The 27,623-nt window shown below is 44.1% G+C and overlaps 1 protein-coding gene across 8 annotated transcripts in view; it reads right to left on the reverse strand.

The window, feature by feature from the left end:
• The window catches only part of CTNND2 (catenin delta 2), a 1,048,486-nt gene that overhangs the window by 406,033 nt on the left and 614,830 nt on the right, over positions 1-27,623 (reverse strand). For all 8 annotated transcript variants that reach the window (XM_070476489.1, XM_070476490.1, XM_070476493.1 and 5 more), the window contains one exon: positions 8,101-8,295. In XM_070476489.1, the coding sequence (XP_070332590.1) occupies positions 8,101-8,295 (195 nt within the window). The remainder of the gene's footprint in view (positions 1-8,100; positions 8,296-27,623) is intronic.

The following is a 27,623-nucleotide window of genomic DNA, read 5'->3' on the forward strand; positions in this document are numbered from 1 at the left end:
TAGTAAAATTTTATGAAAGTTAAGTAGATGTATAATCCCTCTATAACTTAATGAGGCAATAGCTATTATTGCAGAAAATTAAAATTTTAAAATAATGCTTTCGCCATCCAGGCAAATATTTTCATCACATTCTTCTTCCTTTTTTATTGTAATATTTGTCAATCTTATCAGGATATTTAGCAGATTTTCCCCTTGTAGTGTACCTATGATAATTCATTCTTTATTACAAGCTGACACTTGCACCATAGAAAGCTTGTTTTCTCCACTCAGGATCACATTTATCCAAGAGGAAATTCACAGGACTATCATCTCAGCAGATGTTGGCTATTTTTGCTAGTTTAGAAAGATGTTATGGGGGGTTGTCAGAGCCAAGTACTTGTGTTAATCAAATGACTCCTAAGTTGACAATCACTGAAATGCTTGAGTTTGAAACAAAAATCTGTGTTATTTAGTTTCAGTTTAATAGACTTCACCACATACAAATCCATGAGTATCACACAGTCTTTGTCTCTGCTCCTTTATTATATGAGCTCTGATTTGGACAAGTCCTTATCCCAGACAAAAGGTATATTTTATTTAAACAGACACTCTAGTTAAAAGAATGCCTCTTCAAATTTTCACTGTGAGAAGTGAGGCCTCAGACACTGGGTGGATGGTCCCAGAAGAGCAGGTGGGGGTATTGGCTCCACCATCCCACTCTTCACTCACTGGCCTGGTCTCTCTGCTGTAGCCACAGGATCCAGCCTCCTTGTGCAGGGAGAGAGGAGGGATGCATCTGGGGAGAAGGGCCCCTCTGGGGGCCCCAGTGAGTGGGAATCACTGCTGATTCAGGAAGTGACCCTTTCTGGGGTCACTTTGCTGCTTTGGGGCCACCATGCTGCTTCCTGTCTCAACCCCATCCTGGTGCACATGGGCCATTGCTCTGCCATCTTTGCCTCCCTACAAAGAGCACATCCAAGCCCAGGGCGGCTGGCGGCTCATCGCAGAGCCTGTTCCCTCCTGCTGGGACTGGGTGGTGCATAAAGGTCTGCAGGTCTTGTTGCCAGCTAAACACTGGTACTTGCCATCTGCCTCTACAAGGATTAAATCACAAGATGCTGCGACTGCTGACCTTCAATGTCCCTGAGAGGAGTTCAGGGTGGAGATCTGGAATGAGGCACTATGCTTGGGGCAAAACTGGCAGAACAAATCTTCAGCTAGTTATTTTCAGGAAATAGTTTTATGAGCCCAATCTCTTCGCATCAAGAAAAGCACCAGAATCATAAATGCTGACATCTGTTCTTCACAAATAGCAGCAACCTTCTGCAAAATGTATGCCTGATTGCATGTATTCCCCTTTCACTAAAATCACACATATACTGACTTTCCCCCATATCTCTTTGGAGAAGTTTCTCAGAGCTCTCTGAGATGCTGTCTCCCGGGCTATAGTCCTCATTTTGCCCCAAATAAAACTTAACTTACAGCTCTCATGTTGTGCTTTTTGTTGCTATTGTTGATATTGTCCAGCACCGGCTGGGGTGCCTGAGCACAAAGGGTCAAGTGAGGTCTGGGGTAGGGGCAGGAGTTGCTCTTCAGGCCATACTCCCTGGCCTAAGCCTGGCCCACAGAGTGCCAGCTTGGCTGAATAAAATCCAGTTGACTTTGTGTGTGAGTTGTGAACCCTACTGTATGCATCACCATCCACCAGCCTGCAGCAGAAAACAGGCAAGAAGTGAGATCTGCCAATCCTGATCCTCCAACATGTACACAAATGTATACAAATGCATGTACATAAGTCTCTAACATCAAGATTAGGTAACATTTGGAGATAAAATTGCCAGCATCCACTGGATCATAGAAAAAGCAGGAGAATTTCAGAAAAACATCTACTTTTGTTTCACTGACTATGCTAAAGGCTTTGACAGTGTAGATCACAATAAACTGTGAACAATTCTTAAAGAGATGGGAATACCAGACCACTTTTCCTTGTCTCCTGAGAAACCTGGATGCAGGTCAAGAAGCAACAGTTAGAACTGGGCATGGAACAATAGACTGGTTCCAAATTGGGAAAGAAGTACGTCAAGGCTGTATATTGTCACCCTGCTTATCTAACTTATATGTAGAGTACGTCATGAGAAATGCCAGGCTGGATGAAGCACAAGCTTGAATCAAGACTGCCAGCAGAAATATCAATAACCTCAGACATGAAGATGACACCACCCTTACATAGAAAGAGAAGAGGAATTAAAGAGCCTCTTGATGGAAGTGAAAGAGGAGAGTGAAAAAGCTAGCTTAAAGCTCAACATTCAAAAAACAAAGATCATGGAATCCAGTCCCATCACTTCATGGCAAATAGATGGGGAAACAATGGAAACAGTGACAGACTTTATTTTCTTGGGCTCCAAAATCACTGTGGATGGTGACTGCAGCCATGAAATTAAAAGACCCTTGTTCCTTGGAAGAAAAGCAATGACAAACCTAGACAGTGTATTAAAAAGTAGAGACATGACTTTGCTTACAAAGGTCCATATAGTTAAAACTATGGTTTTTCCAGTAGTCATGTATGAATATGAGAGCTGGACAAAGAAAAGGCTAAAGGCTGAAGAGCTGTTTCTTTTGAACTATTATTCTGGATAAGACTCTTGAGAGTCCCTTGGACTGCAAGGAGATCAAACCAGTCAATGATAAAGGAAATCAACCCTGAATATCCATTGGAAGGACTGATGCTAAAGCTGAAGCTCCAATACTTTGGCCACCTGATGCAAAGAGCCAACTATTGGAAAAAGACCTAATACTGGGAAAGATTGAGGGCAGGAGGAGAAGGGGACAACAGAGAACAAGATGGTTGGACAGCATCACCAACTCAATGGACATGAGTTTGAACAAGTTCCAGGATACAGTGAAGGACAGGGAAGCCTGGCATGCTGCAGTCCATGGGGTCACAAAGAGTCAAACACCATCAAGCTAACTGAACCACAACAACAATTCTTTGGTTAAGGAAAGCCTGGGGGGCTTTTCTGACCGCCCAAAGGCAGACTGTACTCCTTGTCTGAGTTGGTTTCTGGGATTGAAATTAGTCTTCGTAATAAAGTAACAAGGGTGAGAGGCTAACTACGGACGCCAAGAAGGAGGGATGGAAAAAGATGCTGCAGGTTGGGTGTAGGAGAAAAAGCTAAGCAAGAAATCGCCTTTGGTGGGGAGATTCAGGAAGCTTTAACCTGGCTCATCTTCAAGGACTACAGCTGTTTCCTGCTCGTCCCTGTATAGTCATCTCAGGGTATCTCTCAGTTCTAGCACAATCTATAACTCAGGATGGCCCTAGTGGTGTCTGGAGTGATGGAGGCCCAGGCTCAGTCAGCACAGGGTTGAGCAGGACAGGGAAAGGAGAGAAGCCACAGAAGATAAGGCCAGATAGATGCAGAGCTGCAGCATTGAGGACCAAGGGTGGACACCGTCCCACAGCCCCACGCCCTGCCCAGAAACCAGCAGAAAGACACACTGGGAGGAGTCAGGAGTCATAGTACAATCCTGAGTTACAGGTTTCCCAGGAAAAAAAACGAGAACATGTGTTGTTTTGTGCCTCTATTAATACTTTGTCTTCAGTTTTGTCTGGAATGTTCATTTAGCCTTTAACATACTATCTTCTTTTCCCAGTTCATTTTTTCACACTGAATGTCCTTTTCTGAAACTAAACTGAACACGTGTGAGGACTAGAAGTCAGTTTAAGCTTCTTTGGGTCTGGAGCCCATCAAGCACATGGTTTGTCTTCAACGGATACTGACTGATAAGACTATAGGAGACCATGAGGCTCTCTAGATGAAAGTGGGTATATACTTATTTAGTTTTTGAATGAAGTCCTTTATAAACGCAAGGTCAATCGAAATGACTGCTAAGAGCCCAGGTTCCAGGGCAAGACTGCCTGGGTGAGAGGGTTTTAAAGACTGGCTCTATACAACCTGTGTGACCTCGGGCAGATCACTCAATGTCTTTATGTCTCAGTATTCTGATCTACAAAGTGATCATCATAATACCACCTCCTCCACAGGCCAGTTCTAAAGATTAGTAAATATATTCAAAGCATTTAGAACCATCCCTGAGCATGGCAGCAGGCTCTGTGCTTTTGTCATCCTGTCTCACCTGCTTGATGTTATGGTTTTTCTGTAGCAATTCAACGCTACAGAATTGTTTAGGACAGTACCCTTGACTTCATTCCTGAGCGGTGACTCCTTGAAGACCGGCAACTGGCCTTCAATTCCCCTGCCCCACTCTCCTCAAAGTATCTCTGGAAATGTTCTACAGATGGGACTGAAGGACCCCCAGCAAGTGGCCTTACTTAATGGCAGAGAGGTAAGACTGGAGAGGTGCCTTGGCGACCAGCCTGGGTCAAAAGTCTGCAGCCCCTGAACACTTCATGTCTAACAGGCCTCCTAAGACCATGTCCTCTTCTCACAAGGAATTAGGGTATTTGCTCTGGCTCTGGACACTTCCCAAAGGTCTGCACCAGTGGCAGCACTAACAGTGGGGTGCATATAACACAAGGGATGTGAAAAAATGACCCTCTGGATATGGGAAAGCCATCTTAAAGTGTGTCCTTATTAAAGTTTAATCCTGAATTTACTAGTCATAATTTAATAATATTGTATAATACGTAGGCAATTCATAAGGGACAGATATGTGCACGCTGTGTGCTTCAGTCGTGTCTGACTCTTTGGGACCCCGTAGACTGTAGTCCACCAGGCTCCTCTGTCCATGGGATCCTCCAGGCAAGAATACTGGAGCGGGTTGCCATGTCCTCCTCCAGGGGATATTCCTGACCCAGGGATGGAACCCACGTCTTTGAAATCTCCTGCATTGGGAGGCAGATTCTTTACCACCATGGCCACCTGGGGAGCCCAAGGGAGAGATATACCTGGACTAAAGGCATTTTCTCAACCACGTGGGTTCTGATAGAGACAGTCCCTGGAGTTGCACGGTAAGCCAGGGAAGGGAAAGGGCTTGTGATGAATTCAGTGTAGGAAGGAGGAGTAAGCTGAGACAGTGAGAAGGAGAGAGGACTTGTGGCTTTACGCCCAGGAGCTAGAGCAGTGATGTCCCCCTACCTATCCTCAACAGACCATCCCGGCACTTCTGGCAATTTCTGTAGCCTTGTGTAAAACAGCACAGTTCCTCGAAAGTGCCTCAAGTTCAAAGATGTGGGCAGGAATGGTGTCTTGGACATTTGGATGTCACACCTCAGCCGGGGCAAGAGATCACTGCTACAGGGAAAAGGCCGGGCAAACAGTCTCCCGTCTGAAGCACTCAGAACACTTCTGCCTTCTTTCAGAGGAGAGACAGGAGAAAAAGCACTAGTTCATTCATTCAGCCTGGTTCTCTGATGACGCCAGGAGGCAGCAAACTCTTCCTGTAAAGGGCCAGAAAGTGAGTATCCACAGCTTTGACCGACCATATGATCTCTGTCACAGAGGTGACAGCAACTACAGATGATCTGAAAACAATTGGGTGTGGCTATTTATGGACTCAGAAATTTGGATTTCATAGGATTCTTACACATCACAAAATATTATCCATCTTTTGACTGCAAATCATTTTAAAAGGAGATGATCACTTTTAACCCACAAGCACTACTAAAACAGGTGACCAGATGGATTTAGACTGAAAGCCTCAGTTTGCCAAACCCCGGCTTAGAGAAAACACTAGTTTTGCTGTTGTCATTGTTTCTTTAAAAGTGTGAACATCTTTCCCTTGTCTCTATCTTGGCGTTGATGAATAAAATACTTTTTGCTCTTCCAGTTGATTTTTCATTAAGCCCCCAGAAGTTTATCAACAAGAGCTAATTCTAAGAGCATATGAATATGGAACAGGGAACCTACATAATACCTTTTGTTGTCAGGTTTTCTTCAAATTAGATATTGAATGTCACTGAGATGGTTATCTTCGTCTTTTATAAGGCACTGCGTGGAAATAAAATTACCTTAGCTAATAATATGCAACAACTAAATGCAAAAATAGTCCAGCCCCAGACTGAAGCAAATTAAGCAGGCTGAAGGTAAGAGAAACTCTGACAGAAGAATAAATGGGTATTCTTTCTATCTAAACCAAGATATGTATTATTAACACCGGATGGTATTTACAACATCAAGAGTAAAATAAAGGAGTATTTTGTACCTTTCTTCCTATGATAGAGTGAAATATTGAAATGCAAATATCAATAATCAGTTATAAAAGCAACTTAGCTTGCCTGGATTTCAAAACATATAATTTAGTGTCATAATGCAGTTTAACAGAATTGCTATGATCTACTTCTTGGGAACTGGAAGTTACAACAGTCTGAAGATGCAGAACCTGGTGCCAAATCCTGGACCACAGCTTCAGCATCCCCATATCCTGGCCCCTGACTGGGATAACATGTATGATTAGAAATGCAGGCAGCTCTAGTGTCTACAAACCAGCACCATAATATTCTCTAAGTTTACTCAGCCACGGGAGGCTTTAGACCAAGTGCAATTCTCTGTATCTTCTTAATTATATTGATTTTATAGTTAAGCTAAGTGTTCTCCAACAAATTTATTGTGACCTTTAACTAGCTATTTTGCAAACAGCTTCATGTTCTGGAAAACACTTGTCCTTCTTCACATGGCCTGTGGTTGTGTTCAATTCAAAATATATATTTAATCCAGGAGAGCTAGAGAGTTGAACCATATATGCAAGTGCCAGTGACCAACTGCTAAATTATAATTTCCTATGATTCAGCCTAATAGTGTATATGAAGTAAATTCTCAGTTGGCCTTACCAAATATGCTACATTTTTAGTAAACATGATTTTTTCCTCCCAAGGTTGCCAAAGATGTAGAAAAGTGTTAGTCACTCAATGGTCTTCAACTGCAATTCCATGGACTGTAGCCCTCCAGGCTTCTCTGTCCATGCGTTTCCCAGGCAAGAATACTGGAGTGGATAGCCGTTCCCTTCTCCAAGGGATCTTCCCAACCCAGGGATCAAATCCAGGTCTCCTGAATTGCAGGCAGATTCTTTACCATCTGAGTCAGCAGGGAATCCCCAAAACAGGCATACTGTACCATTAAAAAGACACTCACCAGCCTTAAGTAAGTACATATGTCTTTATATGTTGTGTGTTTTCTTAAAGCAATTATGCTCATTAAACACATTAATAATGATTTACAAAAAAGTTAGTACTACTACTTTTGATTTGCCTGTGTGACAAATTACGCTAACCCCCACACCCCCCTCCAGACTTCTTTCATTTACAATCTACTCAGGGAGCTCAACTGGAGTCATGTTTGATTTTTTATCAACATCAGAAACATTACTGAGAAAAGCAGGTCATTTCATAATGCTCCTGAGGAGAAAGGACACCGACACACACGTGTACACACACGCATGCACACACACACACCCCTTTCATGAGGGAGTGTTATTTAAGCTTCCAAGCAGACCCACCCGTCTGTGGGAGGGCCACACCACTACAGACAGACCACCGCTCTGTGGGGGGTCCCCCTGGTGTGGACAGCCCGCCTCTGGGACAGACCACCCCCCGGCCAGCCGCCCTCCCCGCCCCATGTGGACAGCCCCCCTCCGGGACAGACCACCCCCCGGCCAGCCGCCCTCCCCGCCCCGTGTGGACAGCCCGCCTCTGGGACAGACCACCCCCCGGCCAGCCGCCCTCCCCGCCCCCGTGGACAGCCCCCCTCTGGGACAGACCACCCCCCGGCCAGCCACCCTCCCCGCCCCTGTGGACAGCCCGCCTCTGGGACAGGCCACCCCCCGGCCAGCCGCCCTCCCCGCCCCCGTGGACAGCCCCCTTCTGGGACAGACCACCCCCCGGCCAGCCGCCCTCCCCGCCCCCGTGGACAGCCCCCCTCTGGGACAGACCACCCCCCGGCCAGCCACCCTCCCCGCCCCCGTGGACAGCCCCCCTCCGGGACAGACCACCCCCCGGCCAGCCGCCCTCCCCGCCCCCGTGGACAGCCCGCCTCTGGGACAGACCACCCCCCGGCCAGCCACCCTCCCCGCCCCCGTGGACAGCCCCCCTCTGGGACAGACCACCCCCCGGCCAGCCGCCCTCCCCGCCCCCGTGGACAGCCCCCGGGGGTCCTGCATACACACCTGTGCTTGTGCGGTACGTGCCCGTGTGTGCTGGCGGCAGAGGGTCCCCCTGGCTCTGGCTGAGACTCCTCATGGGGGGCTTCTGATAGACGCGGTCTTCATAGATGGGGTCGATGTGGTGCTCCGGGGACTGCAGGGCCCGCAGCTCAGGGCCCAGGTGGCCGTGCTGGCTGCTATACGAGGCCCGGGACCCAGCTGCAAGGAGGGAACAAGGAGACGGTCAGACTCGCCCGATGTTCAGACGGAATTGGTTTATCCAAGGCATGTTCAAATTTGGGGAGGGGGACAGAAACGTTGAAATCTGCAGAAAATCCAATGAACAGTGTGCAACGGTAGCAAGAGTTCAAGCTCGTCAGCTTATCGGCATCACCCAGCCGCCTCGCTTTGCTCCCGAGCCTGATCTCTGAATATGGGTGATAATGATGCTGAGATAAATCCACATTGAACAGGGTCAGCGGAACACATTTTTCTCAGCCTAATGACTGGAGCAGGTTTCCTCACTGAAGAAGCCAGGCAGACTGAAGTCACCCCTAAAAAGCTCTTATTAGTCCAGTTCTTGCACCTGAAATTTTACGGTGGCCATTCTTATTCAAAGTATGAGCAGGTGAATAAGCCACGGAGGCAAGCCATCTTGATGCTGTTCCAAAAATTGGACCAGAACTCATCCTCATCAGTGGTTTTTCTCTGGACAATGAGTGAACCAAAATGTTCAGCCTTACAACAGCCTAAATCCCTGAGAGAAGCAGATTTTAAAGGAAAAAAAAAAAGGTTTTTAAGTGATATTTCCTATTACCCTCCAAATGGAAAGATCTGCATCTTCTCTACCTTCCTCTGAAATGGTTCAAATGGTTGCCACGAACTGGCTTCATTGCTGAATTGAGGCTACACATTATTGTAAATCCTAATTTGTGTCTTTGGACTTTTTCTTTTTTTTTTTGGTTTAGTGTTTTTTGCACCATGTGGGAAGGGCTGCAACTTTGAAGCAGTGCTGTGGACCAGGGAGTCTGCACAAGAGGAGCAGAGTCTTAGGAGGGCTAAGAGCTTGAGCTGACATACAAGAAGATGTTGATTGAGAGTGAATATTTCATCAGAGGGATGGCCAGAATCCCAGGAGCAGACATGCCAGGGGAATGCCAGGGGAATCATCTCCGCGGGCACAAATGGAGTGGAGGACATCTAGGGACACTGACGGGGCACCAAGGAGAGATGGCTACCCAGCAATGGTGAGGACAGGCCCACACAAACCCAAGTGAGGCCACAGATGATTTTAGCACAACCCTTCAGATAAATCTCCAAAGCTAGCAGTCTGCCAGGTACACTTGGATTTAACTGTCAGCTGCCTTCGAACAGTCCCAACTGGGAACCCTCCATTTCAGCTTAAAGGAAGAAGGAGTTGCAATTCCTTGATTTTAATGGTGTTTGTGGGAAGCTCTCCCTCTCTGTCCTGCCAGTCCACTGCCTTCACTGCTGGCCACTTGAAAGCCAACATCTTCGAGAAAACCAGATCTAAAAGAGACACGTGCACCCCAATGTTCATCCTAGCACTGTTTATAATAGCCAGGACATGGAAGCAACCTATATGCCCATCAGAAGACAAATGGATAAGGAACCTGTGGTACATATACACCATGGAATATTACTCAGCTGTTAAAAAGAATTCATTTGAATCAGTTCTAATGAGATGGATGAAACTGGAGCCCATTATACAGAGTGAAGTAAGCCAAAAAGATAAACACCAATACAGTATACTAATGCATATATATGGAATTTAGAAAGAAGGTAACGATAACCCTATATGCAAGACAGAAAAAGAGACACAGATGTACAGAACAGACTTTTGGGCTCTGTGGGAGAAGGCGAAGGTAGGATGATCTGAGAGAATAGCATTGAAACATGTATATTATCAAGTGTGAAACAGATCACCAGCCCAGGTTGGATTCATGAGACAAGTGCTCGGGCCTGGTGCACTAGGATGACCCAGAGAGATCGGGTAGAGAGGGAGGTGGGAGTGGGGATCAGGATGGGGAATACATGTAAATCTATGGCTGATTCATGTCAATGTATGGCAAAAACCACTACAATATTGTAAAGTAATTAGCCTCCAACTAATAAAAATAATTGGGAAAAAAAAATAAAGCCAACATCTTCAATGTGCAATGATTGGCTGCTTCTTCAGGATCATCTAACCCCAAAGATTTTAATATTCTTGTCTAGTCTATTTGAGGATAAAGCCATTCAAAAGTTTTGAAACTGCCAACAAACGTCTTGCTGGTGTGTTTCACATAGGCTGCTTTACATTTAAATCAACAGAAAACAGAGGGATTCCAAAGGACTGAGGCAAGGTTGGGGCTTCTATGAATTCAATCTTGGTAGCAATCACTGAATGTTTTGAGGCAAGGGAAGGGAATAAAGTTGGCAAGTTCTTACCTTTCCTTTTGCTAGTAATTAAATAAATTCTGGTTTAGACAGCGTTCCAATGAGTGATAGATTCAAAATAACTGTTTTGCATAATTAGGTTCATTGCATCTGATTTATCAAATGCCAACATCACAGTGAATATTATCTCATGCTGGTATTTTCCAGGAATATATTTAAGTATGATACGCCTTGAGTTCCTGCTGTCAGTTCTTCCTACTTCTGAAGGTTTTGATAGTATTGCCAAGGACTTACAAGTGTAAAAAAAACTAGAAAGCAGTCATTATATCCAAATGTCGTATAGTTAAATAAAAGTTATTCGTCGTAGATTTAGAGTTTTAACTTTATCACCGTTCCTTGATTCTAAACAGTTAAAAATAGCCAATGATGAACAGTAAAAGGACCTGCTGATCTTTTAAGTTGTGACATGAGCTGAGGGTACGTACAAAAATCCTCTTCTGATAAAAGGGCATTAAGAAATGTTTACTCTCTTATTACGTGCTGGTACTATGAAAAATGCAACAGTAAAATTATTAAATATTTGAATAGCATAGTGTACTTTTTTTTATTAGCATGTTCTTGACAGAACTGAAAGTTCATGGTGTTTCCCTGTGGAGACATTTGCGCAAAATACCTTTGCATATTTAAGCACTGTGCACAGCGCTGAAACGAGGCATTTTAAACTGAGCATTGTTTACACTCCTTTTATCCACTGTAATCAGGTTTTAGTGGCTCCTGGGTGGGCAGGCACAGTTATTGGCACGAGAGATAGAAGTAGGAGAAACGAGGGACAAGGAATTAAAGGCTACAACTTCTAGATTTCATGCCTTTCACCACTCTTGCTCAAAAAAGAACATATCAGATCCCTACTACCAAGGCCTATTTGGGACTTTTCTGGTGATCCAATGGCTAAGACTCTGAGCTCCCAATGCAAGAGGCCTGGGTTAGATCCCTGGTCAGGGAAGCAGATTTCACATGCCCCAACTAATGATCTTCCACACTGTAACTAAGACCCAGAGCAGCCAAATAAGTAAATGAATATCTTCAGAAGAATAAAACAAACAAAAATCACGCTTATTTTATTTGGAGGCAATTAAAAAAAAAAAAATCCTCACACCGCCTGTTCTGGGACTGCGCTCCAAAATTCCATGCTGCTGAGGTTTTAGTCTCTACGTCAGGTTCAGTTCTTCGGGACCCCACGTACTGGCTGTAGCCCAACAGGCTCCTTTGTCCATGGGACTCCCCAGGCAAGAATTCTGGAGCAGGTTGCTATTTCCTTCTCCAAGGGACCTTCCCGACGCAGGGATTGAACCTGTGTCTCTTGCATCTCCTGTACTGGCAGGTGGCTTGTTTGCCACTGAGCCCCCAGGGAAGCCCACAAAATTATATGAGGTGGTGTATATATTTGCTGATTCAAAGACAATACACTTTTCTTTAATAGTAATGTTCTTTTATCATTATGACCTACTTGACAGTGAGTCCTCATTGTAACACTGGACTCCAAACACTGCTAGTAAACATTTGCGTCTTTGCCAGAAACTGGAGCAACATTGCCATCACAAGGGAAATGTTAGAGAAACTCTGACTTTGTTAAAATGTCACAAATGTCAAGGCCAATTGTGGTGGTGGAGAACAGGTCTGAGAGCCTTGCCTTGAACACGCTGAGGGCTCAGAACTGCAGTGTGGCAAAGGGCAGTGGAAACACAGATGGGCCAAAGAGAAAAGAGAAAGCAGATCCCACAGACCAGACCAACTGCATCATCTGGTCCCCGGCCATTGCAGACGTAGGCCATACAGGTGTAATACCTGAGTGTCCAGAAGGCACTTAGTGCCTAATTTCTGCCACAAACCCTTACAGCATCCAGTGTCAATCTATCAGTGCTCTCATATGCTTTTACTCGTCCGACGTCGCCTCTTCACAAGACAAAGCTTGGGCTGAGAGAGCCCCAGCCCTGGCAATTTTCATATATGATATGTTTCTGAAGTTAGTGGGTTTGAAGACTCACACCTGACACATCAACGATCCACATGCAGGCTAATAGATTGTGATCCATGAGCGCTGAAGGGTATTGTAATAGCTCTGTGGAGGTCAGGCCCTCCTGCAGGTCCAGGAGCCCTGGAAGACTGGAAAGAACCTCACACTGATGCAGGACCAGGCTAGAGACAGTTGCCGCACAAGAGCCACCATCTGTCCTAGGGCCTCAGTCACCAGCTCACTGCTGCTAGCGCGGACTTGAAGGATGCTCAGATGGCTTAAATCAGGTCACTCCCGGCCACCTGGCAGTGGGGCTGGTGGTGGGAGGCGAGCGGAAAGGTTTAGTTCTGTGGCAGAGACATGTAACCAAGCAGGACCACATGGGGTCTTTCTGGGACAGGCCCCACCCCACATGTCCTCTGCTATAGTTCCTCTCTCAAATGCCAAAATAACAGTATCAGATGCAGACTTCCTGAGTTGTTTTACAGATGCTAAGTGGAGAAAATTAACTACCTAATGACCATGAGCCCCCAGACCAATGGGCACTGTTATCTATCAGAGAACTGTTCTTGAACTGACCACATATCCTGTGACCCCATCTTTCTCACCTGGCTTTTAAAAATGCTTTGCTAAGAAACCCTTCAGGGAGCTCGGGTTATTTTGAATATGAGGCACTAATTCTTGCTGGCCCTGCAATAAGCCTTCCTCTGCTCCAAATGCTCAAATTTGGGTTTGCTTGGCCTAACTGTGCATCAGGCAGAGGAACTTGAGCTGGGTAATAGATGGATGTATGCTGAAGAATTGATGCTCTCAAATCATGGTGCTGGAGAAAACTCTTCAGAGTCTCTTGGACAGTAAGGAGATGAAACCAGTCAATCCTAAATGAAATCAACTCTGAATATTCATTGGAAGGACTGTTGCCAAAGTTGAAGCTCCAATACTTTGGCCACCTGACCCAAAGAACTAACTCATTAGAAAAGACTCAAACACTGGGAAAGACTGAGGGTAGGAGGAGGAGGTGAGAGAAGGTGACATGGTTCAATGACATCATCAACTCAATGGACATGAGTTTGAACTAACTCCAGGAGACAGGGAAGGACAGGGCATGCTGCAATCCATGGGGTCACAAAGACTCTGATTCGACTTAGCAACTGAACAACAAAATGGGCTCCAGGGGCTCAAAGGGATGGACAGAATGGACCCCTGGAGAGTGGAGGGAAACTAGACTCAGGATACCCCTGCTGCTCTGTAGGCAGCTTCACTCCAGCACCACTACTGACATGAGCAGCTCCTACACAGAAACGTAAGCAGGTAGGTTAGAGGGTCCCTGGAGAAGGACAGTCAGGAATGACTTTCTTGATACAGAAGAACACATTTTGGCCTGAGCCATTTTGTGATGCAAGCCTGGCGGCAATGCTCGCCTTTGAACAGGTCTCAGTAATTAACGACCTTAAGGGATGCAAAGGAGAAACAACGGAGGGGCATTCGAGAAACAACGGTGCAGCCTCGGGGGAGGGTACTGGCTCCTCCAAGGTTACATACGACAATATATCTGTGAGTTCTGCAGAAACCTAACCCCACCCAGGGAGAGGATGGAATGGTGCGGCTGACCCTCCTCACTTCAATCTACTAAAGCTTGGACTCTGTGGACCTGCTGACACAATTCTGGGCTGATTTTCCTCCGCTCGAGCCCTCTCATGAATACGCGTATACCTTTAGCTTAAAACTTTCCTGTTCAGACAGACAGAGCTTCGGGAAAGATCGCTGTGTTCTTCTTACTTGTTCCAAGAAATAAATCCTTCCTTCTCCCAGATTCTGGCTTGGTTATGTCTACTGGCCTACCATGCACCAATAGGGGAACCCAGTTTTGGGGAAACAGAAACTTGAAAGTATGGCTCCCCTTCCAATTCTATACACAAAAGGAGGCCTCAGGAGCACAGGTGTATAATAACATCCAGTAATGTGAACTAAGCTCTAATAGCACCTAAGGTAATCACTGTATCGCTCTTTACTCTGTCAGTTTTTCCCAAACAAACTGAAACAACAAGACATGCTCTGGACTCCAGAACTGTGTTTAACCATCTGAGTAAATCAAGGAAAGTCACTGAACCTCTCTGAGCTCTGGTTTCCTCCAGCATAAAAATATATATAATAATGCCTGCATTTGTACGACATGGCACTGTGGGAAGATCAAGGAGAGAGAAATCAGTGTGAAGGGCTCTGCAATTGATAAAGCTACAAAAAAAACCAGGTACTCTCACATCATTTGATCTTAGAGTCAAGGAATTATGTTATCTTGTTAAAATACATCTTTTGATTGAAAAACCAACCAAATGCTATAACTTAAACTATCAAAATATGCAAAAACAACTTAAGAGGTTTAACTTTGAAACATTATAAGTGAAAGAAATTTTGATAATTTTGTGACGTATTACTGCAAAATGGAAATCTTACCGCTTTATTTTTCTTAAAAAAAATTAGTGTTGCTTTTGAATGGATAACAGCAAGGAGTAAAGGAAGTTCAAAATGGAAAGAAACACTGACATGACCAAGGGAAGGTGGGATCCTTTTAAGAAAAGGGATATGACATAAATGAAACCTGCAGAGGGAAGATAACAAACATCTGCTGATCCAGGAGGAAGCCAGCGACCGACTCGCAGGGAGTTCTTGACATGGCAAATAATTACGAAGCTGAAAGGGTAAAGTGTCGTCAGTCCACTGTCTGTCTCATGCCTCCAACCCCACATTTTCCTTGGGTCAGAGAACTCAGCAGGCTCTGCGCCATTTGACCAGCAACAGAAAACACTTATTTTTAGGCTGATTTGCAAATGAATTTCTATTTGCTAGATTTTACATAGACTGTGTACATGTGCCGGCTAATCCACATTGATGGATATATTCACTGATTCAACACCTATTTACCAAGTGAGCGACTTCTAGAAGTTTTGGACACTATGATGCTTAAGAGGAGAAAGTCCCTGGCCTCAAAAATAAGTCAGCCATCACATTTAGAGGGGAAGGTACTGAAGGAAAATAAAGTAGGCTGAAGAGAGTGGTCAGTATCAGAGGGTATCCTGTTTTGATAAGGTAGCCATGTCATTCTTTTTGAGGGTCTCACATTTCAGCAGAAAACCTCATAAGGGAGCCACGCTGGAGGAAGCACGTGTGTTTCTCAGACACAGGGGACCAGCAGGGAAAGGAAAGGCTCTCTGTAGGTGTCACTTCAGAGTATTTACAGCAGTGGTTTTTATCATTCATTTAATCCACATGGTCTTTAAAAAGAAATGCCAGTTAGTATGTGAACTCTACAAGTTCATACCACAAATGATCGTAAAACTGAACAGATATTTTTTGACTCAAAATTTCACAGTCACATAGCCATATCTTAAGCAAAAGAATTTGAAATATTCAACAGGAGATCACATGTAAGCTCATGAGAACGGCACAGCAGAGATTCAGCTCAAATACATACATAGAGTTATGATTTGAATTATCATTCCTTAGGATATGATTAATTCTCAAACTTTTATTTATTCCTTGCAGAATTATCTGCAAGACTCTTAAAAGTGCTGATTCCTGAGCACAACACCCCCCAAATTCTAGCTCGGTCCATCTGCGGGGAGTTGTTGCTATTTAGTCGCTAAGCTGTGTCTGATTCTTTTGTGACCCCCATGGACTACAGCCCACCGCATTCCTCTGCTCATGGGCTTTCCCAGGCGAGAATACTAGGTGGATGTTTCCTTCTCTAGAGGATGTTCCCAATCCAGGACTCAATCCCGTGTCTCTCACATTGGCAGGTGGACTCTGTAACACTAAGCCCCATGGGAACTCCAAGCCAGGAGTAGCGATGTGTATTTAATGGGCACCACCAGGCTTCCCCGGTGGCTCGGGGAATATGCAGGATACCTGGGCTCAATCCCTGGGTTGGGAAGATCGCCGGGAGAAGGGAAAGGCTGCCCACTCCAGTGTTCTGGCCTGGAGAATTCCATGGACTGTATAGTCCATGGGATTGCAAAGAGTTGGACACAACTGAGCGACTTCCACTTTCACTTTTCACCATGCCTCCGCTTTCTCCTGCAGAAATCACCCTGACAGCCTCTCTGTCCAAGACAATGCACAGAGAGCAGACATACCCCAAAGACAGAAATCGGTATCTAATATGTTACTACCCTCCATTTACACTTCTTGCTTTCTTCAAATAGTATCATTCACTACCACTAATGCCAATTACTTTACTGACTAGAATGAAACAAATTCATTCTCTTTTCATGGGGATCCATTCACATTCTCTTAATTTCTAGACTATACAATTTCTGGTTCTCTAATTCAACATGAATTCACTTGCTTTCTCAAAGAAACAAATGGTTGCCTGTTTTCATGTGGAAGTATCAATACTAGATTCTGAAGAACATGCTGCCACTGATTTTTTCCTTCAAATTTGGGAGCCAGTTTCACATGCTCATTTGCACAGAAATAGAAGGAGAAAAAGAAGGACATAAATGACACAGCAATCAATGGACCACAGCAAGCTGACTCGAAGTGTGTGGCCAGACAGCGGAGTTGAGCACGTTCATTTCTCAGAGACAGAAAGAGCTGTCTTCAGAAGATGGCTTATCATGCTATGTAGAAAACTGCAAAATAAGATCTAAGAATTCAGTTGTGTGTTTTTTTAAACTGTGCAATCAGTTCATGCATCTCTATTTATGAGTAAAACCACATCTTCAAAGGGCAAAGTAGGACTTTTATAGAGACGTGTAGAACCTGGAAAAAAGGAGACTTCCTCTTGCAAATCCCCACTGCACCTCCTTCCTTGCTGGGGGCTCTGACTTCCAGGTATGTTCCTACAGATATGCCGGCATCACTAAGCGACGTAGCCAAGTAGCAAGGGCTGTGCAGGCAGGATGCATTCTCTCTGTGAGAGCTTCTGACTTTGAACGAGTTACTCTAGTTCAAAGTGGACTAGTTCTAGTGGACTTTGAACATCTCAAAAAGTCTGGCTTGATATTTGTTATCATTAAACTCCTGGGAGAAAAAAATGCCCTCAGCTAATAAGCACTATCAGAGACACAAAAGTTTACATAATTTTGGTGAACGTTATACTTTGGGTGCCTGATATGAAGAGCTGACTCATTTTTCAATAAAAGACCCTGATGTTAGGAAAGACCGAGGGCAGGCAGAGAAGGGGGTGACATAGGATAAAATGGGTGGATGGCATCACTGACTCAATGGACATGAGTTTGAGCAAACTCTGGGAGTTGGTAAAGGACAGGGAAGCCTGGCGTGCTGCAGTCCATGGGATAGAAAACAGTCAGACATGACAGCGTCTGAACAACAACAACCAAGTTGTAAATCGGCACAGGAGTAGGAAGCAGAGCTTGAATTTTGATTTGTGTCAAAAGCAAAAGTCAAGAATAAAACAATTAAGTATTTATTGAATATTTCTCACATCTAAGGTATAATATTTGCATTATTTGCAACTTAATTCCAGTATTTAAAAGATCCCCAAATAATTCCTGTACAACCTGAGTCAAGTCCATATGCTAATTTCATTTGCAAATGACCATGATTTATTGAATTACTTTGATGCCTTATATTGGTATAAATGTTAAAATACATGGACACATTTTCTATACTATAGGCCATGAACCATATTTATTGGAAGGGAAATTATTAATTTATTTGTATTCAATGATGAAACTGCATTGAAGCTAATAATTTCAGTGTAATGGGCCACCTGATGATATAAAATGATTCTATGATAAATCTGTTCTGGAAAGCAAAGAATGCCCCCACCCCGTTTCATCTTTTTCATAAAACCCTAAATTTTCCTATATTTTGCTGATATAATATAGCCTTGCTCCTATCATGAAGACTACTCACACAGTCTCTGACAACAAATATAACACAGAAGCATTTGCTCCTGTAATTTTCTTGACAAAGTTTCCAATACAACTTATTGTAATTACAACACTTCACCTCACGTTTTACTAAATGGAATCATCTACTGGGACTCAAATACTTTCCAGTAAGAATAATTAAGGCCAAAATCCCTGGTCAGCATATCCCTGTGATTTTATTCCCTTGTCTTGTCTTTCCTCCCTAACCATAATCATTTCTTCCCAAAGCTGTTAGAAAAACGGGCTTGTTTTGTGCAGTTCCTTTTGCACAGGCAGGCACATGCGCAGTAATGAGACAGTGGCAATGAAGTGTGAATAATGTGGAGTCTGATATCTCCACACCCTTAGGATGGACCATTGCCAGTTTTACTTTCAGTCCAGGGTCGTGTGGCTCCACGTCCATGCTGAAGGATGGTGTTCTGTGTCACAGTTCACACACAACTCCAAGTAAAGGGCCCGAGGAAACAAACCCGTCTAAGATGGCACAGTGGTGCTAGTGAAACAGGAGACATACCCATCTAAGATGGCACAGTGGTGCTAGTGAAACAGGAGACATACCCGTCTAAGATGGCACAGTGGTACTAGTAAAACACACAAGATACACGGCGCTAATCTGGCGTCCACCTCTTTGCTTTTTTATCTCAGGGAAGGTAGGCAGTAGCTCTGAGTGGACCAGCAGTGTGTTTCAGTATCTCTCAAAAAGTCCCCTGATTAATATTTAGGTGCTGACTCAACAACAGGTTTGGGGAAAAGTGAGGTCCTTCATTTTTAACAAGTTCTTGGGCAACTTTCGTGTTGCTGGTCCACAGAACCCCCTGTGAGAAGGCAGGATGTACTGATTTAGCTCTGCGTGTGTATCTCGGTTGCTAGATGTTTTCAAGCCTGACATACTTCTAGAGACCTGGACACACTTTGATATCCACACAGACACTCATCTTTATCAACAAGGTGGATAAAACTCAATGAATATCATTTTATTTCTCCACAGCTACTTCTCAAAACCCCATCAGTGCAATGTTCCCACAGTATATCTGGAGTCTGGCTTCAGACGCAATTGCCAGGGATAATTATGAATCTTTCCAAAAAAAGAATCCAGGACAAGGTGCTCCTGACCCATTGTTTTTGCTATATCAAAAGGTAAAGACAGACTGGCTGCAAAGGAGGGGAAGTCTTCATTTGCTTTACAAAGACTGACTGCTGTGGGGAGACAGGCTGAACACTCAGTTTTCACTTTTGTGCATGTGGTTTTTGCGCAAAGGACACAGGTGAAATTCTCATTGGATGGATAAGAAGGGTTGAATCAGATGAAAGTAGGCTCAGGTATGCAATTTTCTTCCTAAATCACTTTAAATATTTTGAAAAATATCTGGACTAAGATGTTCTGCATCTCAGCATCTTAAACAGAAGACTTTTCCTCAGACTGTATTAGGTATATCATAGACAGAGGCACAAATTCCTTTTCAAAGTTACGTGTGTGCATGCTCAGTCATGCCCAACTCTTTGCAACCTCATGGATTGCAGGCCACCAGGATCCTCCATCCATGGAATTTTCCAGGCAAGAATACTGGAGCAGGTTGCCATTTCCCAATCCTTTTCAGAATTAGATATTCGCCAAAACACAAACTTCAAATATCTTCCTTGTATCATTTTTGTACTGCTTTCTATGTTCCTCCAATACCTACCAAATGGCCTTAGTGATAATTCAAGAAGTAGGCATCATTAACTCACAATACAACTTGGGGTGGGGGGAACAAGCAAATAAACTGTTTCATAGATTTGTCATTTTCTATATTTACATTGTATAATTTATGTATATTTTTTATTAAAGTTTTATTAATCAACATAATACTTGGCATATGAAAAAAGTTTGAGAGGAGAGGAATTATTCTGTGTAATAAACAGTTTCAAGGACTAAAGTTCTTCCTTGATTCTTTTCTGGTTAAAAGCTTTTAATATGTGTATGCGTATGAGTGTGTTTTAGAATCCAATTAGCCACTGAACTATATATGAGTAATTACTATTTGAATACTGGTTATATTAAAACATTAATTCCCTAATAAATGTATGATTGATGAGACCTACGTACAGTTATAATTCTCCCACCCACCTTTCGTCTGTTACTTTAGAAGTGGTTATTAAATCACCAATTGCTATGGTACAATAGTGATGCTACAGGTGCCTTCCTAGTACAGAAATTGGTACTCACTCTTTCAATGCAAAACAAATACTACATCTGCTAGAAGACTGTCAAGGTGAAGGGCCTGTCTGGGACAATGTCAACCACAACCAGCTACTGACTCAGCCACAGAGGGGACTGTGGCATGATCTGCTTCTAACCAGCTGAGTTCATGACCTGAATGAATGTGAGCGTGCGTGTATACGTGTGTGTGTACGCACTTAACTCCTAGGGAGGGGTTGACTTCTTTAAGATGCTGCCAGTCCATTCAAGGAGAGCGAAGGCTGAAACCAGAAATGCCAGGAAATACAGACATCATTCCAGGTTAGGACAGACTCCCCTTCTTCGACAGCATAGCATCTGTGGGCCCAGGAGCCATCCAGGAAGCCAAACAGGAAAAATCAAGGCTATCAAGCCTATGTGAAGACTTGTTGTTCAATCACTGTCATATCCGACTCTTTGTGACCCCACGGACTGCAGCACACCAGGCCTCCTTATCCCTCACTATCTCCTGGAGTTTGCCCAAGCTCCATCATGTCCATCTGTGTGAAGATAATTACAGCAAACAGAAATTCGAAGAGCTGTTCAAGTCCACTGAGTGAAGACCATTAATGATTTTCTTTGGGTTCCTTTCACTATCAAGTCTGGGGCTTCCTGGGCAGGTCCTTGGTGTACACAGACGCCAGAGAACAGGCACTGTCTGTTTTTATGATGATTTGCATCTTTGGAGTCAGACATAGAGAGTGGCGAGCTCTCCAGGGGAGTCTGTGACATTTCAGAGACGGCTGTCTGGGTCTCTGCTAATATTTCAACTGATGCCTAAAAGCATAAGAAGCCACTTCCCAAAGCTTTGAGAAACTCAGTGGTGAGAGAAGACGTGAGAGAAAAGCGTGTACCTTATACACTTTCATGGGCTTCCCTGGTGGTCAGAGATTAAAGCGTCTGCCTGCAATGAGGGAGACCTGGGTTCGATCCCTGGGTTGGGAAGATCCCCTGGAGGAGGAAATGGCAACCCACTCCAGTATTCTTGCCTGGAGAATCCCATGGATGGAGGAGCCTCATGGGCTACAGTCCACGGTGTCGCAAAGTCGGACACGACTGAGCGACTTCACTTTCTTTCACTATACACTTTTAACTTTCCTGGTGGCTCAGATAGTAGAGTCTGTCTGCAATCCAGGAGACAAGGGTGAGGAAGATCCCCTGGAGAAGGAGATGGCTACCCGCTCCAGTATTCTTGCCTGGAGAATCCCATGGACAGAGGAGCCTGGCAGGTTACAGTCCAACAGGCAGCAGAGTCGGACATGACTGAGTGACTAACACTTTACTTTATTCATGTTTAATACTCATTGAGCCAAGTTTTTCTGTCAGCTGTTGGCAATTTTTCCATCCTCCACTCACCTTGAAGAGAACCTGGTTGTCTTTGTGTTCATACTTCACTTCATTCTATGGGTGATTTTCAGTTATTGATGGGGCTTAACACTTTCACCAAGTAGTGAGCTCTATAATAGTCGAAGAAACTTGTTGAATGTCGACTAGATGAAGTGTGATGAGGAGTTCTGAGATATGCAGAGGGCTTAGTTGCCCCAGGGAGCCTGTTAACCCACTTAAATAAATGCTCTGCCTCTTCTGGTTGCAGGAAAATTCAGTATACATTCTTTTTTGTATCAAAGTCAGTGCTTTCATAATAGACATATAGATCTTCTTGAGATCAGCCTTTAGAGATTTTAGGTATTTCACTTTAGTTATTTCACAGCAAATCAAAGTTTGTTCATATATAAAGTACACACATATACAGACACATATGAGTGTATGTACATATACTTACGGGTACCCCTGGCGGCTTAGACAGTAAAGAATCTGCCTGCCATGCAGGAGACCTGGGTTTGATTCCTGGGTTGAGAAGATCACCTGGAGAAGGGAATGGCAACCCCACTCTAAAACGCTTGCTTGGAGAATTCCATGGACAGAGGAGCCTGGCAGGCTACAGTCCATGGGGTCACAAAGAGTCAGACATGACTGAGCGACTCACAGTTTCACTTTTCATATATACATAGACACGGATGAGTGCATAGTGTTTTTCATCAAATACTTTTTTAAAGATTTTTTTTTTAACGTGGATCATTTTTAAAGTCTTTATTGAATGTTACATATGGCTTCTGTTTTATGTTTTGTATTTTTGGCCGCTAGGCATGTGAGATCTTAGCTCCCTAATGAGGGATCAAACCCACACCCCCTGCATTGGAAGGTGAAGTTCTAGCCACTGGACCACCAGGGAAGTTCTTGTCATTTATTTAAAATATACATAATAGGCAGAAATTAAATGTATTATACATGACATATATATTCTGTGTAACATGGACTATAATATACGACCAAGTTATTAAAATTACAAAATGAAACTAACATGACCTTGTAAATAGCTATACGTCACTAAAATAAATTTTTTTTTAATTTTCTTTTATTCCCCCATTTATTTTTATTAGTTGGAGGCTAATTACTTTACAATATTGTAGTGGTTTTTGTCATACATTGACCTGAATCAGCCATGGATTTACATGTGTTCCCCATCCCGTTCCCCCCTCCCACATCCCTCTCCACCCGATCAAAAAATCATAAAAATGCCCATTGGTTAAATATCATGGCAAAAAGGATCTGACGCAGGTTGGGTCGCAAATAAACTCCATTCTGAAAGCTTTTGAGTTATTAATTGTTGGAGGCTATTTTCACAGCTAGTAAAAGTTGGTTCTCTCCATAATCCCTCTTGCTTAGATAAAAAGAAAAAAAGTATTTAAAAGAAGCTTCCTATTTGCTAAGGCAGAGATACTGGTTAACTAGGATTGCTGAACTGATGCAGACACTTAAAAGTGAATGGTTACCACAGACACCTGTTTGCCCATATTAATCCACACCTATGATCTGAAATGTGTAAGCACCACAGGGAACCCGAAGTACGTTACCCCCAGTGTTCCCTCAACCTTCAGTTCAGAGGCATGGAGACGGAAAAAACTCACACCAGGGGTCAGACACCAGCCAGGCTTTCTCATTGCTGGGTGCTGGGGACCCCCTAGGAAACCTCTCTGTTACTTCTTTCTCTGATTCAGCATCATATACAAGCATTTGCCAGCAGACTGTTTCTACCAGCCGTCCGTGTGATCAGCAGTACTTAAGAAATAAGTAACTTCTGAGTCCAGGACCAGGGGAACATGTGGCTTCACATTACCCGGCCCATTTTTCAATGAGGGAAAAGGGAAATATCCTAAGAGCTGGCTAATTTCTGGGGTCGGAGAACTTGTCCTCCGCTTTTTAAAAATTACTTTTATTGGAGTATGGCTGATTTACAATGTCGTGTCAGTCTCAAGGGTACAGCAAAGTGAATCAGTTACACATCCACGTATATCCACTCTTCTTTTAGATTATTTCCCCATAGAGGTCACTACAGAGTATTAAGAAGAGCTCCCTGTGTTCTACAGTGAGGTCCTTCTTTTACTTATTTATTGTCAGTGGGACTTCCCTGACAACTCCGTTGGTAAAGAATCCACCTGCAATGCAGGAGAGTCCAGTTCAATACTTGGGTCAGGAAGATCCCCTGGAGAAGGGAACCGCTACCCACTGCAGTATTCTTGCCTGGGAAACCCCATGGACAGAGGAGCCTGGTGGGCTATACTCCACGCGGTCTCAAGACTTAGACACGACTTAGTGACTCAACCCCATTTGTTTTTGGTCGCACTGCACAATAGCAGGTCCTTGCTTTAATCCACTCCTCTTCAATCTCCTCGCACCCTCACCTTACCTCCAACCTCCATCATCTCAGTTAGTCAGTCCCTTGCCGCGGGGTCCTAACTCCAAGTGAAAAGCAGCTTACAAGATGTTTCATACACTTTTAACCAATATCTAACCCATCCCTCCCTAGCTATACCCTCTTCTCCCGTTTGAACCTGTTCAGCTGCACTTTATTAAACTCAACCTCAAATGCTGCCTCCTTCAGGGACACTTTCCCCATCCTTCTACCTGGACATGCCTCTCCCTCCAGGGATGTCCTGAGACCCTGGTCCTCTCTCATAGTTCTTGATACCACAGGCTACTTCTGAACTGACACCATTCTACCCCTTCCTGTCAAGGGAGATCCCTGGAGTCATGAGCTCCATCTTATTTAGACATGAATGCCCAATAGACTGGGCTGATATCATGATTCTGCAAAGTAACAATAGTCATGATTTACTGAGACTCCCTTTTTTTTCACCAGACAAGGTTTATTCATCTATGTGTGTCTGTGCATGCTTAGTCACGTCTGACTCTTTTTGACCCCATGAACTGTAGCCCAGCAGGCTCCTCTGTCCATGGGGATTCTCCAGGCAAAAATACTAGAGTGGGCTGCCATTTTCTCTTCCAGGGGATCTTCCTGACCCAGGGATTGAACCAGCCTCTCTTGTGTCTTCTGCATTGAGCAGGCATATTCTTTACCAACTGTGCCACCTGGGAAGCCCTTATTCATCCATGTGTGTGCCGCGCTTAGTCGTTCAGTTGTGTCCGACTCTTTGTGACCCCATGGACTGCAGACTGCCAGTCTCCCCTGTCCATGGGAATTCTCCAGGCAAGAATTCTAGAGTAGCCTGCCATGCTCTCCTCCAGGGGATCTTTCCAACCCAGGGATCGAACTCAGGTCTCCCACACTGCAGGCAGATTCTTTAATGACTGAGGCACCAGGGAAGCCCCCTTATTTCTTATTCATCCATAAGGTATTACTAACAGAGAAAGTCAGTGTGGTCAGGATACATAGCAGAGGCAGCTTGAGTGGAAACCATGGAAGTATAAGTTGCTTGATCCACAAAAGATTTCATCAGTGAATCCATAGAGTGAGCAGAGTTCTCATCAGTACTGAACACTTTTAATATGTAGACATGCAAATCAGCAATTGACAGGCATGATTCTCAATCTCTTATGACCTTTGCTATGCCAGTATAATGGCTGCAGCACTGTTATCCTCACTATAGGAAATGCAAGCAATCTCAGAGAAGCCCCATTCTGTTCCCCAAACAAGCCTGGCATGATTTCACCTCAGGGCCTTTGCACTGGCTGTTCCCTCTGTCTCATACATCCAGGTGTTTGCTTAGTGGACATCTTGCGGTAGAGAGCTTGGCCACCCTGCCCTCTCTCAGTCCTCCCTTCCCTGGCACTCCCCACCATCTAATATCCTATCAGCATCAGACCATCACCTGTAAGAGGACAGGTGCTTTGGCCTCTGTTGTTCACAGGTGTGTGGTCACAACTGAGACAGCACCCAGCACAAGACAAGTGGTCAGTAAAGACTTACTGGGCTCAACCAAGCTATCCAGGGTCATGGAGCTGGCAAGTGACAGAATCAAGATATGCGCACACATCTAGCTAGCTCCTCAATCCATGCTGGTGACCACTGCCTCCTGTATTTGTGAAACTCAACAGGACTGCAAGTAAATTCATTACTTTTACTCATCTTTCTACTTGTTCTGTTCTTAAATATTGAGATTACACAGACTCCTCTGGAATTTCCCCAATATTCATGATTGTCCACATTCATGCGTTGAGTCATGATTGTCCACATTTATGCGTTGAGTCCCATCTTTCCTGCCACCCAGCTGTCTCCCCACCCTGATCCCTTCAGGGGAAACTCTCCATAGACCTTCTGGTCAGTATAAATTGCCTCTTTGGATTCCATGCTTTCCTCTCGCTTTATGCCCATATTTAACTAAGAATACACCATCCAATTGTGGTCACATTTAGGAAAGGGTGCCTAGGAGACAGATTTTGCGAGCACTTGCAAGTCTGAAAATATCTCATACTCTTTTTTAGAGATGATGGATAATTGAGCTCTGCATAGGTTTTCAGTTCAGTGGCTCAGTCATGTCCGACTCTTTGCGACCCCATGGACCGCAGCATGCCAGGCTTCCCTGTCCATCCTCAACTTCCGGAGCTTGCTCAAACTCATGTCCATCAAGTTGGTGATGACATCTAACCATCTCATCCTCTGTCGTCCCCTTCTCCTCCTGCCCCCAATTCTTCCCAGCATCAGGGTCTTTTCCAATGAGCCAACTCTTTGTATGAGGTCGCCAAAGTACTGGAATTTCAGCTTCAACATCAGTCCTTCCAATGAACACCCAGGACTGGTCTCCTTTAGGATGGACTGGTTGGATCTCCTTGCAGTCCAAGGGACTCTCAAGAGTCTTCTCTGACACCACAGTCCAAAAGCATCAATTTTTCAGTGCTAAGCTTTCTTTATAGTCCAACTCTCACATCCATACATGACTACTGGAAAAACCACAGCTTTGATTAGACGGACCCTTGTCAGCAAAATAATGTCTCTGCTTTTTAATACACTGTCTAAGTTGATCATTGCTTTTATTCCAAGGAGCAAAGTGTTTTTTAATTTTATAGCTGCAGTCACCATCTGCAGTGATTTTGGAGCCCCCAAAAATAAAGTTTCTCACTGTTTGCATTGCTTCCCCAACTATTTGCTATGAAGTGGTGGGACCGGATACCAGGATCTTAGTTTTTTGAATGTTGAGTTTTAAGCCAACTTTTTCACTCTCCTCTTTCACTTTCATCAAGAGGCTCTTTAGGTTGAAACTTTTTTAGGGCATCACCTGAATGTTCTTTTTCCTCCAGCGTCACTACTGCAAGTCAGGTGCCATCTGTTTTATTCCTCTCCAGGGGTTTCAGAGTCTTTTTATGTTGGTGTTATGAAGTTTCATGATGCAGAAGATGAAATATTTTCTATTCCAAGCAAAGGGTATTTCCTAGGAGGACACAGGTCCCTCAGCTCTTAGGAATTGCTCTGCATTACTCCACTGATAATTTGCTTTTCTGCATGTTTCTCTCTGAGGCTGCAGTAATATGTCAGATCCCCTGGGTTTGTTCCTTTATGACGCTTGCTGTAGTATTCTCTATCTCTTTCTCTTTATATGCTGCCTTCCCAGTGATTTCCTTGACTATTTCCCACTCGTTCTATCAAATTTTTTAATGTGGTAGTTATATTTTTACAGCCCCCAAAAGATTTTCTTGTTCTTTGATCCTTTCACATATCAAC

The sequence above is a fragment of the Odocoileus virginianus genome, chromosome 14 (genome assembly GCF_023699985.2).
Source record: "Odocoileus virginianus isolate 20LAN1187 ecotype Illinois chromosome 14, Ovbor_1.2, whole genome shotgun sequence".
NCBI classification, from domain to species: Eukaryota; Metazoa; Chordata; class Mammalia; order Artiodactyla; family Cervidae; genus Odocoileus; species Odocoileus virginianus.